Genomic DNA, 15,333 nt, shown 5'->3' on the forward strand with positions numbered 1-15,333 from the left:
TTTGGTTTCTTGACTGGTTATATTTATGATATGATAAAAGTCTGTTTATATTACTGCATTGTTAACTGATCAAAGTGTTACAATGGAAAGGAAATCGACGGTAGATTAGAAAGATACGTATTTTATTTTTCGTTATTGATGTAGAATAAGGTTCATATAGGCAGTGATGACACTGCAATGTTCAACTCTTAGTGAAATGACTCAAAATAGATTACATATCCCATTTAAATTTCTCGAAAAATATTATTTAGATTATGATGAAGGCATTTACATGGAGGAAGGATACGAGCTATGGGCTCTATAGGAGAGGCCAACTAATAGGCTAGCGAGAAGCCAAAAAGGGACACTGTGGCGCCGCCAGACGGCGAGTAAAGTAACTAAAGTTTAAAAAAATTATTGCGCAATAACGTGTAAAAAACAGGTATTTTTGGGAAATCGGAAAAAAAAATTTCTAGCATTTCCTTTATTAATTTTGCAGTTAGGAGCACTGCAATCAATTATTAACCACATGTTTCGATTTGTTGGCAGGCCATGGTTTTGAGTTTCTTTTCAAACTTTAGTTACTTTACTCGCCGTCTGGCGGCGCCACAGTGTCCCTTTTTGGCTTCTCGCTAGCCTATTAGTTGGCCTCTCCTATAGAGCCCATAGCTCGTATCCTTCCTCCATGGCATTTATAACAGTTCAGAAAACCGAAAAAATGCTGTTATAAGAAATTATTGGAAGGATATTACATTCCACTATTTATGGATATTATTATTTTTATTTTTATTAATATTATTCTTATTCGAATATAGTTATAATTAATTTATAATTTGCAGTGGTAAATGTGGAAGGAAATGTAACAAAAATGGGACAAAAGAAGTACCTGTATGAAAACTTATACTTTCATTCGTTTCCGTTAGCAACACCATGCATTTTAATTAAGCCAAATATCAACGTGTTATGCGCTTATATAAATATCGAGAGAAATTATATTGGGTTAGAAAGTTTGTAGTTGGTTATTCTCGACGTAGGCTATACCTCACTTTTCTTACAATATTTAACTATAAAGGAAATACAGCCTTTTACAACGTATTTCCTTCATACAGGCCAGAGAAAATTTGGGGGAACACCTGGGCAGGTTTAGGAATTTTTACAAGATTCACAGAATCTCGGTGAACCCCTTTGCTGTATTTCATATCAAATATGTTCCTCAGACTGAAGTAGGATAAAAAAACTTGGAAGGAAACACAGACTGACATCTGCTTCAGGAATTTTACATGAAAAAAGATTTTGTACATCAAATTTACCGCAAATTATGTGAGAATTGCTCATTTGTGGAAATCCTATCGAAACAAATAAAATGGGGAATTTTATTTTTTTTAGGATTAAGTAAAATTAATCAAAATAACAAAGGATAAAAAAATTGTACAATCAAATTCTAGATACGCTTAGTACAAACCTTAGATGTGTTAAAAGGGTTGATTTCAGCTCAGATTAATAACCCCCTGGATATGAAAGGAAATAGGGAGGCATACTTGAATAGCACATCGGCATCTCTAGCGCCCCTATAGTCAAAACTTGGAAAAAAGTTACCCCAAACAGACTCAGTAAGCGCGTGACCGCGTTTGCTACTCCATGCTTTTTTAAGCCTCGGCTACTTTTTATCCGCGGTTCCCGTTTCTTTTTCTCTTCTCATCCCGGTCCGGTGGTTTGGTCACTAAATTGGGAAGGTTTTTGGTTTTTTATTTATGTAAATATTAGATTACACTTCAAATGACAGAAAAGCAATAATGGTCTTCGAAGACACAAAAAAAACCGTTTACGTTTACTAGGCCTTGCCGGTACAACCGTACAATTAAGGCGGAAGTAAATAATTTTGTGTTTCGGGAAAAAAATACTAGATGGCGTTGAAACTCGTCTCTTGACGGTGTTGCCAGAATATATTTTAGTTTGAATTCTACGCGCGAAACAACTGAAATTTACAATCCTTAGCCGTGATTGACAAGGGATAACAATACAGAACTGGCATCCTTGGCGGGAGCCGCCGGACCAGCCGAGACACTTCAACACAGGGGGTCGCTCGGCGTGTTGAGGATTATAAAAGGACGAAAGAAAACTCTCCAGATAAACCCGTTTTCTTTGCTCAGTATTAGAAGTTCATAACTAGAAGTACAAGGAGCTAGTCACTCAAATTTCATTTAACTATCAAACCTCGAGGAGCTAATTACTGTCAAATTTGGGGTTAAGATTCATCATTTTAGCACTGCCAGGGGTATCCTAAAATCGGAGAGCTTCCCCACATTATGTAGTTTTCGTTTTAAAAACCAGAATGGTATTTTGTGACCTTCGCAACTGTTCCTTTTTACATCAAAATATGGATTCTAAAAAATCGTGAGCCTATAGAATTTTTGGTTGTCTCACTATGATTCTTCTGTAAGTACGATTCTAATAATCTACTCTTCACGGTAGCTCTTTTAAAGCTTAGCCACCTACTTTTTTTGGAAATTTGCTTGACACAACCCATTTCTTTAGTGACCATGGAAATTTAGAGTGAACTACGTTATCTTTTTGTAGCTTTGACAGGTGTTTTAGGCTTTGACCTTAGTGTTCCCGAAATTATTTCGTAAACTATACGGGATTTACGAGAGATATTCTGTGGGCACTGCCATAATCTGTCGGCGGCCTTTAGTTAGTGGCTGACATTCCCTGTCGTCAAACGCGCTCCGTAGCCTTGGCAGAACAACTCTCAGAAAAGGGGGCGGTAACCTCGTAAGTCCCGTATAGCTCCACATTCCCTTCTGTTACCATATTACAATTAGAAAAGCATTCCTGAACCCCTTTTTTCGGAAACATCTCTAGTCAAAATATTCTTACGTTTGGGACTGTTGTTGTAAATTAGAAGTAAAGCGAGCTTACGGTTTTTGCGACAAATCTTTCTACCTCTACTACTACCCATTACCCTCAACAAATACAAAACTAAACTATTCACTATGCCATAAAATTACAGCGTCTAAATTATCGTAAGCCACGAAACAAACCTTTCAAAATTATCGCGTTGTACGCTGCTAAAACGTTCAAATACCTGAAAAATTTCCCTAAAACTCCCCAGGGAAAATTTCGTGATTTCACCTTTTTGACGTAAAAAATAGGGGTAGGGAATCCTCAGTATCGGCAGTACAAGGGAGTTGATACAAAAACACTACAGCACAGGCGCCAAAAATGAGATGGAAGGCAAAGATTTACCTCCGTGCCTTTCCCCTTTAGTTATGGCAGAAGTGAGATGAGACTAGAAGTGAAGGGCTCTAGCATTGGTAATAGATCCTGGCACTAGTGAACAAATTTGAGGATTTTATGCCGCTTCCCACGCGCCTACACTACTGAGAAAAAAATTGGTCGAGTTCCAAAAACATTTCCTACCCCCTTCCCCTCAACCTAAAGCGGCCGAACACGACGCGGCTCCTTGAATCTAGTTCGGCCGTCTACCACCACGAGCGTCTCACGTTTTGGAGGGAAAATTCAGAAACCGCTACTAGAGGGCCAACCGCTCTTGTGTTATCAAGAATATTCACTTTCGCCGAGTGAAGAATTTGGTTAGCTCAGTACTTCTGGTCTAATCTCACTTCTGGTTATGGTTATACCGAATTGGTCTATACACCATTTTGATAATTCTAGAGAGAAACGCAGGGTATAAGACTCTGCCTTCTATCTCGCTTTTTTGACCCCCACCCCGGTTTTTTCTCGTCGAAAGAGTATATCTTCGTCTTGAAATCGTAGTACACAGTACAAGAATGACGTTACTGCTAAGTGCTAACGCGTTGTGGTGCAATTTTTACACGTTTCACCATATTTTTGCGTCAGCTCAAATTTATAGTGGACAGAGTTAAGGGGATCCGTCAGCGATGTTCGAGGTGATAAGAGCATAAAGAAAGAAAGGTATTGCACCTTCCTTCCTTTATGATAAAAGTGGTTTCAAAGGATTAGACACGCCCTTTCTTAGGGTTTCGAAGAACCGAATGGAGATAGGGAATAGAGAAAAAACCTTTAGGGTAGGGACATCTTCTGGATTTTAGCCGAACTATCGCTATTTTAGGTTTATTTAAGATTAAAAAACAACCACTTAGGATTAAACATTTCTACAAACTCGGTGGATAGATATTTAGATTAGCTATCCAATGCAATTTATTTGGAAGAAATAGCTTCACGGGTTGATGAGAGGTATCGACAAACTACATAGAATAATACTATTTGAAATAAATGTTTGTAACAAATTTTTAAATAATGCAACATTTTTTCTTTGAAGCTCCACTGGTAGAAAAGATTTCAAAGTAATTTATAAAAAAAACCGTAAAGCTCTATGCTAAACCATTCACTTAAACTACTGACACAAAAATGACCCTTTTTGAAGCTAAAACCTTTGACTTCCACCTTAAAACTGCGTAGTCTGCATGGGGTGACAAAGTTCTACGTTTTGGCGTCTGAGGGCGCCACATGGCGATACTATTTGAAAACGCACGGTTTTGCTTGCCTTTCATATCCAGGGGTTATTAATCTGAGATTTCAGTGGGGCTTCGACGCGAGAGGAACGAAGCAGACGATCCGTATTTCTTAGGGTAATAAGACCGGTGGGTTGTGTAAATAAATCTTTTCAAGCGATTTGAATTTTTTTCTGAAATATTTTGTCTTCTTAAAATAGCCCTTCGTCTGTTGAAGCCGAAATTGAAAGAAGATGTATACTAACAGATACTATGTTTCTAAACATACATATTTTGCAAACTCACACACGTACAACCAGAAGTAAGAGGAGACTAGAAGTAAAGAGCTCTAGCATTGGTAGTAGATCTTGGCACTAGTGAACAAATTTGAGGATTTTACGTCGCTTCCATCGCGCCTACACTACAGAGAAAAACATTGGTCGAGTGCCAAAAACATTTCCTACGAGGAACACGGACACGGGTGCTGGAATCTAGTTCGGCCGTCTACCGCCACGAGCGTCTCACGTTTTGGAGGGGAAATTCAGAAACCGCTACCAGAGCGCCAACCGTTGGTGGGTTATCAAGAATATTCACTTTCGCCAAGTGAAGAATTTGGTTAGCTCAGTACTTCTAGTCTCATCTCACTTCTGGTACAACTATTTGAAAAAGCAGTACATGACTTGCTATATGCTATTGCCTAAGGATTATATCCAAAAAATTAAATATAAACCAAAAACAGCTGTTTTGGCATTAGAAATCAGTTGTAGCGCCGACACCTAAAGAGAAGCAGTGTAACGAAAAGCGAAAAAATATGTTGAAATCGTCCACAAAGGCATATTTATCCCTTTTCGGATCTTTCCTTTTATGTTTTGTGTTGGGGTTTTACTATTCAATGGGCAATCTAATACCGTATCTATTATCATTCCTTCATAATAAAGTTGACGATAACATCACCATTAGCAGCATGACATGGACCACCAGTCTTTGTGAAAGTGCTTACAGTTTATTCACAATAGTAGGCGGCTTTTTAATACAAAGAATTGGAGCTCGAAAAACCGCATTCATTGGTACAATAATTATTAGGTGAGTTTTTGAACTAAAGCTATTTGACACTGATTTTTTTTTCGAAAAGTTTTACTTATCAAAATTATTATCCTAATGCTAAATATTGAGAAAAGGTTTCGGTGTGAGCGCGACTATAGATTTTGTCGAGAATTAATCTCTCTGATGCTGAAGCTGTTATAAATGTCTGCCAACGAGTTAAAATTTTGTTTAAAATAGACCCTAGATTATTAGACTCTAAGTTGTGATTCTGAAATTTGTTTCAAATTGATTCAAGATATTATAAAATAATAGTTTCCTCGCGACGTAGAGTTGCAATCATTTTTGTAAAGATTTCTGTAAGGTTTGGGTTAAAAAAAGGCCTCGTTATTTCCTAAAAGTTTTAGTCACAAAGCATTTGTTACCACAAGAAAAGTTAGTTATAGAAACTCTGAGTACTGAGTACTAGTCTAGTATCACATCCTAGCCCTTGGGTCGTAAGTAGTGACGTTGCGATACCGTTTGCCAGTGACTTCATAGGTTAAATCTAAAATTCAAAAAGCATTTTTTTTGCTCAGTGCTTTTCAGGGTGTTTCCTATTTCACCATCAAGTCCAATTTAGTTTGGTTTTTGCTAACGTCCTCGGTATTGGCGTGGTGTGGAGGGGGATTTAACTACATATCAACTATTGTGGCTGTTTCCAGTGTGAGTAATTCTAAACTTTATTTTCAACATCGAAATAATAGCGATTCTCCACCATTTTGTTTAACAGTGGTTTCCAGAAACATTTGGTACTTACTTTGGACTGGTTAATGCAGGATGGGGTATTGGAGGTATTGTTTGGATGCAGATTGAAACTGCCATGATAAATCCTCAAAACCTTGAGTTAAATATGACGTCTGGTCAAAATGGGTAATAAAACCTACAATTAGATATTGCATTGACAAATTGTTGTCGTATTTTTACCTCTCCGAGTGAATATGAAACCTCATTTGCCGGACCTTAAGCGTCAAACTATATACAGGGTGTTTTTGAAAAGTCCGTCAATAATGAAGGATCGTGTTTATTGGGCCCAACTGAATGGAAAGTATCAAAGCACATGCGGTTTACAACATTAGGTTACGAAGATATGGCCCTCCAAACATTTGCCCCTAAAACAAGGAGATATCCAACAGAGTACGGCTTTAAACCGAGTAACCAGCTTGTTTGGAACTTTTAGTCAATTTCAATAGCCTTCAATTTAAAAACGTTTTGTACCTTTATTCAGCAGAAGGGTATAAAATGTGTAGAAGTATGCTTTTGTATTCATTGTTGGATTCTAGTCAAATCTTTAACATCACAGACTGCGCTCTTGTACGCTAATTAAGTGGCTAAACACCTTGAAACTTGGAATTGGCTTGACATTCCCGTCGTAGGCATACTTCTACACATTTATACCCATGTGCTGAGTAAAGGTACAAAACGTTTTTAAATTGAAGGCTATCGAAATTGTCTGTAGTTCTAAACAAGCTAGTTTCTCGGTTTAAAGTCGTACTCTTCATTGTTGGATATTTCCTTGTTTCAGGGGCCAATGTTGGGGGGGGGGGGATATCTCTGTAACTAAATGCTGTACACCCCATGTTCTTTGGTACTTTCGACTCAGTTGGGCCCAATAAACACGCTCCTTAATTATTGATGGACTTTTCAAAAACACCCTATGTAAAATTGCGTGATTAAAATTGCATATGATGTTGATATGCGTCTATTTTATAAAGAGCGAATAATGAAGATTTTACCATACTGTATTATAGATTATAGAAATTCTTCAAATATAGGACAATTAAAGACATCTTTGCCACGAAAAGTTTATAAAAACAGAGTAAATAAGTCGATTTAGGATTAATAAAAAATTACGGTAGAGACGGTTGTTTTTACACAATATTGGAAATCAATAACGAAAACTACATTGCGACACACTTAAACTTATTAAAGAAATGTTCAGTTGCAAAAAAATAACCCATTAATTCTAATAAGGCTATAGCTTCTACTTCTTAGTATTACCTCAGATTAATAACCCCCTGGATATGAAAGGAAATAGGGAGGCATACTTGAATAGCACATCGGCATCTCTAGCGCCCCTATAGTCAAAACTTGGAAAAAAGTTACCCCAAACAGACTCAGTAAGCGCGTGACCGCGTTTGCTACTCCATGCTTTTTTAAGCCTCGGCTACTTTTTATCCGCGGTTCCCGTTTCTTTTTCTCTTCTCATCCCGGTCCGGTGGTTTGGTCACTAAATTGGGAAGGTTTTTGGTTTTTTATTTATGTAAAAATTAGATTACACTTCAAATGACAGAAAAGCAATAATGGTCTTCGAAGACACAAAAAAAACCGTTTACGTTTACTAGGCCTTGCCGGTACAACCGTACAATTAAAACTGCGTAGTCTGCATGGGGTGACAAAGTTCTACGTTTTGGCGTCTGAGGGCGCCACATGGCGATACTATTTGAAAACGCACGGTTTTGCTTGCCTTTCATATCCAGGGGTTATTAATCTGAGGTATTACACTTTACGTATCTGTCTGAGTGTTAATGGTTGTTAAATCGGAGCAAACGTGTTCGCAGTTCACTGAAATTCGGAAAATTGCACTTCATGCATCACGTCCACTTCCCTTCTACTTATAGGTATATAGAGAGCGTACTGTTTACACGCCAACTGAGTTGTGAATTTAACATTCTGTAACGCTCGAAAAATGCATTATTTTAATTTTAACGCCTGCAGTTCCTTATAAATTAAGAGCAGTTTGCGCATTAGTGGTCAGATCCTCTTCTAGACTCGGAGATATAAAATTTTGGTTTCCCAACTTGTTATTGTTGTGACGGTTATTTTAAATTTAAATTTTCTTGTCGTAATGATACTATAAAATAAAATTATATATATTACAGATATTTCACGGATGAAAATCTACTCGCTCGTGTACCGAATGCGCTTTGGGAAACGGCAGCAATGTTTTTTATCATAAATGCTATTGGGTCATTCTTATTGTATACTAAAACATCATCCACGGTAGTAAAATTTAGCAGCTACTCCAACATACAAAATGGCGTTACATAAATATTTGAATTCTATAGCTTTTACGGAGTAGTGTTACGCTATCAAAATCAGTCACTATAAGCACGAATCTATTGAACTATGATTGTACAGCTCTACCATATGCCCCTTCTATCGTGTCGATTTGGCTTGGGTGTTACCCTCCTAGCTTTGACGCGTTTTGCGTAGCCAATCACAAGACAAGGGGAAGTGACGTTTCGAATTTACACACCCCCGGACTCCCCCTCCCTTCTCCCGCTCCTAACACTAACAGACACGTGACTGATGTCTCCTTCCGCTAAGCCCCGCCCAAACCTTATCGAGAGGTTAGACAGCGTAACGCAGCTGTATATTCATAGTTATATAGATCCATGCTATAAGAAAATAGCCTTAATCAGAAAGTGCTTTAAAAACATAAGATGTTTACGTTCTAACATTTGACATCTATTTTTTCTAAAAGAATGAGTTATATACACTTTAAAGTTTCATCGAATACGTATTATTTAATGACTTAATTGAAGCTACCACTGGAAACATTGAATTGAACTTGCTAATCCATCCTGTAGAGACATAAACCATTCTGCAATCCATAATTAAAAAAAATGTATACATATATATTTAGGATGACGAATCCAATAAAAAAGATGATTGCGACAAAATATCTTTTAAAGAAACCCTCGTTAAATATTTGAAACGGAAGGAACTTTATCTACTTTGGGTTATAGGTTTTCTATTGGCCATGCCGAGCATTTACGTTTTCACATACTTGAAAGTAAAGTTACATAAAACAATATTCTTTAAATCACATGGTCATATTAACGTTTTCCTTATTAAATATTAGTCATTTGGAATGCACATTGTGAACAACGATCATCTATTGACTTATATTTACTCCTTCGTCTCTTCTGGAACAATATTTGGGAAAATAATTATTGGAATTATTTGTGACAGAACGTCTCATAAGGTTGATACTTGGCTACATAAAATCAGTAAACTGTGAAGAGTTTTCGAAATGTTCTGAAAGTTTGTTTTTCAGATTGCCCTCGTTGTGATATGCGTATGTTTGGGACCATTCATACAGTTGCTAACATTTTGCGCTTATCTTTCACCAACGGCTTTTCTAATCACGTCATCACTCTGTGGTTTTATAGCCATTTCCGCTGGCAGCGCAGCTTTTTGCATTTTACCAATGTGTACAGTTCGAATTTTTGGTAAAAATCATTCCGGAGAGGTGTCGGGCCTTATTATGAATTGTCAGGTGAATATTTTCAATTTGACCTAAAGATTGGAGCTCACAGAATAAACAAAAAATAAAAAGTATATATTTCGGTTTAAGTTTATTGGTGGACTTGTTTCGAGTGCAATGTTTGAGCCTCTACATGACATTCTTGGCTGGAACTGGATGTTTACACTTCAGTTGGGAATTTCTGCTTTTGGTAAGTATAATATTCTGTTATTCACAAACTCATCCTTATAAATCGTATAGACCATTTCATTAAATACTTGCGAAAAACCAATGCACAGGGGAAGGACCTCAATATAAGGATAGTTCCCTAGCGCCATGAGAGAACGTCAGATGACGCTCGCGTTCGCTAACCCGCGGGAAGCTAGTCGACTCACACTTCCGCTAATTGCGGTGCTTCTTAGCCTAAAATGGCGGCCCGTCGCCCTTCCCCTGTGCTTTTTACTTTTCCTATGACATTACAGGAATGCTCTATACCAGGGATAGATTTAATTGAGAAGTAGGAATGGAGAATAGAGTAATGTGGACGCGCATAAAGTCCCGAACCCCCTTCCACAGGATGGAGGGGAATGAAAGAAGAGGCGGGTCATTGCAACAGAGGTAAAAAGGAATTACGTACTTTTCTCCGTACCCGTCAGCAACGTCATCAAAACGTAGTTTAAGTGAGCCAATAAGATAATTTAAACTTTACGTTACGTGTTGAAAGGAGGGGCTCTATACTGGGCTATGAGACGGACTGAAATAAATTCCTACTTCTAAAATTGAATCTATCCCTGTTTATAATATGCACAAGACTAGATTTACGCACTTTACAGCAAAGCATCTACAAACTTCTTTTTATTTTTGCACACGCCATCTAGTGGCGGAGCAAAAATGTTAGTCTCTATACGGGACAAAATGCACACGCCATCTAGTGGCGGAGCAAAAATGTTAGTCTCTATACGGGACAATTGACGAGGGAGAAGCCACTCTGTAATAAAGTCTTTCTGAGGGTGTAAGATGAGAAACGTATTACGCCGTTTAACGCGGAAATACACTCGGGATTACCTTTTACAGTTTTTATTTCAATATTAGAATGGATTAAAGGCATATCTCCCGAATTTACGGCATTAAAACCACCAAAAAGGTAATACCGGGGGAACACGCCAGTGCCTGATCCCTCGAATGGCGTCGTGCGTTTCTAGTTGTCGAGGGGAAAGCCGCTCCGTATTAAAGTCTATCTGAGCGTGTACGATGGGAAGCGTATTACGCTAGTTGCCTGATCCCTCGAATGCCGAGCGCTCTTGCAGGGTGCGGGGTGCTCTAGAGACCGCGGGCGTTATCAGGGGTATCGTAAATTATGTACGTAGGGAACCTCTTATTTTTAGCTTAAGTTGATACTGAGAATAAACGAAGGAGAGATCTCTGGTCTAAACGCGCCAGATTTTACGGTAGACCGGGAGTCTTATATTACGTACGCGGGACGGACGACGGCAATACTCTAAGCCTTTGCTTAACTGAATTTATTCAGGTAGTATTTATGAAATATTAATTAAAAGACGCAGTGAAATCAATTGTCGGTAAGTGTATTCAAATGGCCAATTGATTTAAGTTCCTATATAGAAACTAGTTCAAATAAATCGAAAATTATCAAATCTTAACTGAATTTCCTACTTAGATTTAAATATCAATTTTTCAAGCTAAGTATAATTTTTGTAAACACTGCGATTAATTGTATTATTTACTAAACTATGTGATTAATGTTTAGAGCTCGGCATTATATATTCATTATCCACAAATTGGTGGATAACCGATTATTTATAAACAAAGTTGTGGATCATAATACGATTTAGCATGTGAGTTATGTGGGTAATTTTCGAGTATGGATGAAGATAAAATAACTTGGATAATGGATAGATAATGCCGGGCTCTAAACGTTGTGATTAATGTAACATTTAATAATGATTTATTTACTAAACATTGTTATTAAGGCTTTAGAGCCGAATATAAAATCTTAACTGAATCTCCTACTTAGATTTAAATATCAATTTTTCAAGCTAAGTATAAGCCCTGAAAATTTAATGACAAGTGTGTTACAATCGATTATATCCAAAAATGGTTAAAAATGTTCATAATTAATTAGTTTTATAAAAAAATTATTTTAGTACTTTCACTCCCTTTTCAAGATTAAACGTATTGCTTAAACATTACGCTAAAATTAAACAAAATTACAGTCCCTAAAGCCTAAAACACCCTATTTTGGGAAAGTTCAGAAAAACCCTTGTGTTTCTACCAAAAGCACTTTACAATTATGACATCGAAAATTAATTTTTATTAAAATAGTTACCCACTCTAAAAGTTTGAATTCTTTTTAATATAATATAATAGTTTGTAACACACCTCTCATTAAAATTTCAGGACATTAAAGTATAATTTTTGTGGTCTTAGTGAGACCATTTTTGTTCGTAATATATTATTTTACTAATAGCTCCTTAGAAGATTGCGTCACGTGTTCTTTATTTACTAAAGAGGAATTTAGCTGCGCGAGCTTTCGGCTTTGAGTTTTGACGGGAGAGTGGAGACCGGGAGTCTTATGTACCGTCGGGAATCTCGTATTTACATTGCCAACGTCAATGCTCTAAGCCTTTGCTTAAATGAATTTTCTACTTTGATTTTTAAAAAAAAATCAAAGTAGAAAATTCATTTATATTACTAATAGCTCCTTAGAAGATTGCGTCAAGTGAGGAATTTTAGCTTTACCATTGCAAGCAAAACTCTGAGGCCATTGTCCAACGTTCACTGAGCCGCTTCGTCACATTATCTTATAACATTATCACATATAATGATAAGTTGAACGACGGATATCCTGTTGAGATTGTTTTAAAGTTCCTAACTCTCGATTTTGAAGTTATATACTGTCTAGTGACACTTGAAGTTCCGATTTAATGTGCATTAACGTTATAAACAGACAAGGATCGTTAGCCGATATCGTAAATTAACCGATGTCAATATCAAAGCTTAACTGAAACACGGATACCAATTTTTTTAACTCATTAATCTAAAATAAAAATATAATCTTTCATATTTAAAAAAATATTCTGGTAGTATTTATAAAATATTAATTAAAAGACGTAGTAATTGTCTCGATTAGTAAAATCAATTGTCGGTAAGTGTACTCATACAAATAGACAATTGATTTAAGTTCCTATATAGAAACTAGTTCATATAAAACGAAAATTATATATTTCTCCTTTAATATCAGAAAACGTTAAAATTTCTATTTTAGAGAGTAATTGTCTAGATTAGTAAAATCCATTATCGGGAAGTGTACTCATACAAATGGCCATTTGATTAAAGTTCAAAAGAAACGAAAATTATATCTATATTTCTCCTTTAATATCACAAAACGTTAACATTTCTATTTTGGAATAGAAAAACTTTGGGAATTATGCAAAGAAGCTGCCAATTTTGCTGTCAGAAAATAATAAAATTCATCTCCTTTTGAAACTTAACCTGAGAAATTTAAATTAAAGAATAGCTTGATATATTTTCCAGTGGATAATTGTTTGACATTGAAATTTTCGTTTCATTGATTTTAAATAAATTGGTATTGACATCGGTTAATTTACGATATTGGCCAATTGATCATCACTAATAGTTTAAATAATTTCAATTAAACGGTTCAAAACCTTCAGGAAAAGCTTAGTTTTATTATGAATAAAATTCTAATTTTAAAGTAATAAATTAATTTATCGTAGGTAATTAATTTACTGCCTTAGTGTAATTTATGCTGAAATAAAATTATGCAATGAAAGAGGAAGTAACGTACATTTGGGTAAGTGTTTCGCGGGAGATTCAAATGTCGATTTGGGTTAAAGAAATAAGAGAATAATTTGAGATGGTGAAATGTTTGGCGGGAGATTCAAATGTCGATTTGGATTTGGGTTAGAGAATAAGGTTTTAAGCTCTCTCTCCTTATGGAACCAACCCTAATGTTTACATTTGGATTTGGGTATTTAATCATTGAAATTTTTAGAGAATAGTGTCCCTGGATACATTTCAACTGTTCTGCTTATTTCCGCTCTCGCGAATTTCCAGGAGGCTCAAAGTATTTGACTTTTTTCCGCCCCAATTCAACCTTTTCTAGCTGTGATTTATTTCGTCGGTTTTATTTTATGCAGGGACGGAAATAAGATAACTTTGAGACACTTATAGGGGTCACTGCCTCACTGTCTAATAAATTGATTGGGTGTGCAAAAATGTTCTGGTTGCTGGACCAGCTTGTTTATAGCTTTAATTGTTGCGCTATCCCTGCCTAATGAAGAATATGGAACTTCAAATGGGAAAAATGAACGCAATGTGAATAAATTGAATGTCAGATTGACAAACTTCGCACAAAAATCGTATTCGAACGTAAATGTTGAAACTAGTCATTGATTAAATTGAATATTGTCTTTTGAAAGATTTTTTAAATTCAAAATAAAGTTATATTTTTCCGCATCATATCAGGACTTCATTTAAACCCACCAAAATTTTATTTGGTTCAAATCAGGCTTCTTTAACCAACTGCTATATAGATTTAAAAGAAATATTGACAAAATGACAAAAAACAACTTTTCGTACGGTGATTAAGCCGAATTTTTACATTCATAGGAACGATTTGACTATGAATCTTCGCAAAACGAATCATCCACTTAACCCGGGATCGAGCCACGGACCATTGGATCATCAGTCTAACGCTTTCCCAACTGGGCTATTTCGGTTCATATTTAAGCGACTAGGAAAATTTTCCTGAATCTAATAGTTTACAATAATATATACGTCCAAAAACGTTTCCACGTTACCGAATCCCGGGAACTTTAGATCTTCTGTTTAACGCTCTCCGAACTGAGCTATTTTGGCTCAAATTCATGCAACCAGGGAAACTTTCCTGAAGCAAAAAGTTTACTTTAAGATTTGCGTCCCAAAAGTTCTTCATGTTGCCGAAACCCAGGTTCAAACCAGGGACCATTGGATCTTCAGTTTACCGCTCTTCCAACTGAGCTATCTCTCCTCGAATTTATACAACCAGGGAAACTTTCCTGAATCAAATAGTTTACTTTAAGATACACGACCCAAAAAGCCTTAATGTTGCCGAAACCAGGTGTTATATTTTAGTTTGGCTTATAATTGGTTAATATAAACAACTAATTAAATGATTATTAACGAGAGAAGAGTAACAACGACTTCATAGCTCGGGTGCCATATTTGATCTGCTTTATTGATTTCCTCCTACGTTAGGCCTAATGCACTAGCGGCACCTAGCGAGGAGGATATGAACTATCATAAGGATATGAACTATCATACATATACATAACATGCCCCATTTTTTTTTTTTTCAAATTAAACAAGAGTAATAAAAGGGACGGATTTATAAGAAAACAGTTATTCATGAAATATTATTAAGTTATAAAAGTCTTTAAGGAACATAGTCTTGGAATCGTTCCGGCTTGCGTGGTACCCGACCACTTCGTGTTGATCCCGTGGGACGCTGTGCGGGGTCTTGTAGAG

At 36.4% G+C, this 15,333-nt stretch overlaps 1 protein-coding gene and 1 long non-coding RNA gene across 2 annotated transcripts; both read left to right on the plus strand.

Moving 5' to 3' along the window:
* The first annotated feature begins 809 nt into the window (after positions 1-809).
* Positions 810-1,470, plus strand: LOC149658802 (uncharacterized). Its single transcript, XR_016369945.1, has 3 exons — positions 810-978; positions 1,089-1,299; positions 1,366-1,470. It is a non-coding gene; the product is annotated as an uncharacterized LOC149658802 (long non-coding RNA).
* Positions 1,471-8,959: 7,489 nt separating this feature from the next.
* Positions 8,960-10,142, plus strand: LOC149658803 (uncharacterized). The gene is made up of 4 exons (XM_089844427.1): positions 8,960-9,333; positions 9,403-9,525; positions 9,598-9,819; positions 9,898-10,142. The coding sequence occupies exons 1-4, from the start codon at positions 9,301-9,303 to the stop codon at positions 10,036-10,038; spliced, it is 519 nt and encodes a 172-aa protein (XP_089700553.1). The 5' UTR covers positions 8,960-9,300; the 3' UTR covers positions 10,039-10,142.
* Positions 10,143-15,333: the final 5,191 nt, after the last annotated feature.

The sequence above is a fragment of the Phalangium opilio genome, unplaced genomic scaffold (assembly GCF_054372755.1).
Source record: "Phalangium opilio isolate 3A_F unplaced genomic scaffold, DU_Popi_V2 ptg000075l_1, whole genome shotgun sequence".
In the NCBI taxonomy this organism is placed as follows: domain Eukaryota; kingdom Metazoa; phylum Arthropoda; class Arachnida; order Opiliones; family Phalangiidae; genus Phalangium; species Phalangium opilio.